This window comes from Hordeum vulgare, chromosome 7H, assembly GCF_904849725.1.
Source record: "Hordeum vulgare subsp. vulgare chromosome 7H, MorexV3_pseudomolecules_assembly, whole genome shotgun sequence".
Lineage (NCBI taxonomy): Eukaryota > Viridiplantae > Streptophyta > Magnoliopsida > Poales > Poaceae > Hordeum > Hordeum vulgare.
Genome location: NC_058524.1, coordinates 101,430,471 through 101,433,947, shown reverse-complemented (window position 1 = coordinate 101,433,947; position 3,477 = coordinate 101,430,471). Strand labels below are relative to the sequence as shown.

At 46.4% G+C, this 3,477-nt stretch overlaps 1 protein-coding gene across 1 annotated transcript; it reads left to right on the top strand.

The window, feature by feature from the left end:
* Positions 1-312: 312 nt before the first annotated feature.
* LOC123411211 (putative DNA glycosylase At3g47830) lies at positions 313-3,246 on the top strand. The gene is made up of 5 exons (XM_045104154.1): positions 313-716; positions 816-1,016; positions 1,764-1,820; positions 1,920-2,167; positions 2,938-3,246. Exons 1-4 carry the CDS (start codon positions 387-389, stop codon positions 2,160-2,162), a joined length of 831 nt encoding a protein of 276 aa, XP_044960089.1. The 5' UTR covers positions 313-386; the 3' UTR covers positions 2,163-2,167; positions 2,938-3,246.
* The last annotated feature ends 231 nt before the right edge of the window (positions 3,247-3,477 follow it).

Genomic DNA, 3,477 nt, shown 5'->3' with positions numbered 1-3,477 from the left:
ACGAATTTTTACGTAAAAACCCTTACGGGGAAAAACAACGAACGCACGAAGGCGCAATCATTATGAGGATGGAGTATTACAAGCACGAGACGACATGCCATCTTTAGGTGCGACTACATGGAGTATATATGTGGTGCATGAGAGTCCTTGAAGGACAAGTAAACGAACCCATACTGTTTACACCACGTCTAGTTCAATATAATAGAATTTGGATAACAATTTAACAGCGGGCCGTACCGGGCCGGCCGGCCAGGACTGCTCCAGGCTTGGCAGTTCTCTCACGTCCACATCAACTCAAGCCCAAAACCGGCCCACGCACGTCCCACTTGCCCTTCCCCACCACCCGCATCGCCGGCGACCGCTGCCTCCAGGACGCAGCCGACAAGATGACCCGGAAGCCCAGGCGGAAGCTGCCGGCCTCGCCGTCGAGGCGCGACTCTCCTCTGGAGCCCTACCATGGCCACGCCCCCCCCTCCGCCGCGCAATGCCTGGCCGTCCGCGACGCCCTCCTCGCCTTCCACGGCTTCCCGGACGAGTTCGCGCCCTTCCGCCTCCTCCGCCTCGGCCTCTCGCCGGAGGACGAGGGCGACCAGCCGGCCCCGCGTCCGACCGTCCTCGACGGGCTCGTCACCACCCTCCTCTCGCAGAACACCACGGACGCCATCTCCCGCCGCGCATTCGCCTCCCTCAAGGCCGCCTTCCCCTCCTGGGACCAGGTAAGGTAGCAGCGAATCCTCGATGGCTGACTACCCCCCTTCCCGAGGCTTCTAGAAGCTCCCGCACCTAACATTATCTTTCATTGTTCCGTTTTGGAGGTGGTGGACGAGGAGGGGATGGGGCTGGAGGACGCCATCCGGTGTGGGGGCCTGGCGGCGACGAAGGCGGCGAGGATCCGGGCGATGCTGAGGGGCGTGAGGGAGAAGAGGGGCGCGATTTGCCTTGAGTACCTGCGGGATCTGTCCGTCGATGAGGTGAAGAGGGAGCTCTCGCAGTTCAAAGGGATTGGGCCCAAGACTGTGAGTTACCACATCTCTTTCTTGTTGTTTCACTGCAGTGAACTTTCTGTTCTGGTTGTTGGGGGTTTGCGAAGTTACAATTTCATGATAAAGTAAGAAGGCAGTGCTTTTGGTTTGTTGTAAAAGATGAAAGCTAGGAACAGGTAGTTTGACTGAGAGTAGTTACCTCATGAGAGTCACGACACGAGATACTGATTAGAAGGCAATGCAGGTTATGGCTGCGGGTTCTTTTTGCATTGGCTGTGATTGACTAATGCTGTGGCTGGCGTTAGCCGTCAACTACAATTTTAGCCTTCCAAGCAGAGATTCTTCAAAGTTCTTATATATGGAGTACAATGGTTGCAAACCTGCTCATCGATTTAAGCCTTTGATAGTTTGGCTGACACAGCAAAAACACAAACAGCCTTGTTCAAAGTAAATGAAGAAGGGTTCGTAATTGTAAATGTTTGTACAACTTTCTGTATGCTGCTTAGTTAGTTGTTTAACCATATATTTTTGGTTGTTTGATTTCTGGATAATGCGAGGCCATTGGAGTAAGCAAGCATCTGACTGATGGCATTTACTCCCTCCGTTCCAAAATATAAGACCTTTTAGGTATTTTACTAGGAGACTACATACGAAGCAAAATGAGTGAATCTATACTCTAAAATATGTCTATGTACATCCGTATGTAGTTTATAGTACAATCTCTAAAAGGTCTTATATTTAGGAACGGAGGGAGTATATAACTATGCATGTTATTGACAGGTGGCATGTGTCCTGATGTTCTATCTTCAGAAGGACGACTTTCCAGTAGATACTCATGTAAGTGAATCTTTATTGGTGAACTTTTCAGCTCTGAGCATTAGTTCAAACGTGCATCACATATGTGTGATAACTGGGTAACACATATATCTGTGATAGGTACTCCGCATTACAAAGGCTCTTGGTTGGGTTCCTCCAACAGCTACTAGAGAGAAGGCATACATTCATATGAATAATAAGATTCCTGATGATTTGAAGTTTGACTTGAATTGTCTATTTGTTACTCATGGGAAGCTTTGTCAATCATGTACGATAAAGTTAGGAGTCCAGAAACCCAAGGATGTCAAGGCTGTTTGTCCCTTAGCAAGCTACTGTTGTATCAAAGAAGAAAATCAGGAATAGCCAAGGTAAGCTATTTTCTCTCGTTTCGAAGCAATATGATAAATGTTGTATACCAAATATAATGTGCACCACACAGTTATTTTTGAAGGAGAACTTTGATGGATGGCACTACTTGATAAATCTATCTTAAAATAAACCGTACAGAATGCCTACAAGGCTAAAAATAAACTCAATAAAAGGGCCAAGTCCTAAAGTAAGAAAAATGTATAACTGAAACATGCTACGTCAGAAAGCAAATCCTGGATTTTGGCGGAGTGGAAGATGAAACTTCTCAAGCTACTGCCTTGTTACAGGAACTCAATGCAGGCAAAATATAAAGGCAAGCTAGTGTCAGTGAAATAGGACAGTCCTATAAGACAGCATTCAAACAAGATAAAGCCGTACTCAACCATCAAAGATAGAAGCGTGGTACAAGGGCAGAGTAGGTGAAAGGTGTGTGGTGCTAGTTAAATGCAATTTGAAAAGACCTCACACCAACTATCATTAAACAGCAAGAAGAAATGACCTGGTACCAACTAGCAGCACTAAAAGAACTGGCGCTTAATGTTGGCATGTTAATAGGTGACGATCGAGACCTTAAACAGAAAAGCAAGATGTATCCAAATGTAGGTGTCTGGAACGACTTCTAAAACGATAGCATTCCCGTACAGAAGGAGCACTAATTTCAGATTAACAAGCTTTGCATTCAAAGTTACTGAGTGTTTCAGAATGTTATTTTATCTAGCGGTTGTGACAATTCTTCCAGTCACCGCTGACATGCTGATTTTCTGTGTAGGAAATGGTATTGCCAGAAGAGGTCGTAACCTCCCAACAACTTAACAGCACTAATGGTAGGAAGAATTATGGGCAGTGGTGCCTTGCACTGCATACATGTATGGCGATTTCAGGTTCCCATCTTGTATTGTTGTTAGGGGGCTTCAAGCTGTATGTTTTCATTTCAGGCTAGATTCCATATTTGTGAACTCATTCTAGTACCTACTAGCAGTAAGGAAGTTTTAAGGGGAAGCTGAAGGATGTGATATATTGACTTGCTGAAAGTGTCATTTGTTAGTGGTTACACCGGTGAAGAATACCGATTGCCGAACAGACCTGCTACCTAGTGTGCCATGTGGACAATTTGTGCCGTCAAATGACAGACCGTCCAGTTGTGTACAATGGTACCCTCGACTTTCTGATGCACATGACCTAAGATTCATCTAACGCAACCTAGACGAGTTGCTCCAACCCACCAGCCTGAAAGGGATGTGTACTCGGCCACTTCACCGCCGGCACTTGATCTAGACTGCATATTTGGATGCTTGCATGGACATGATGA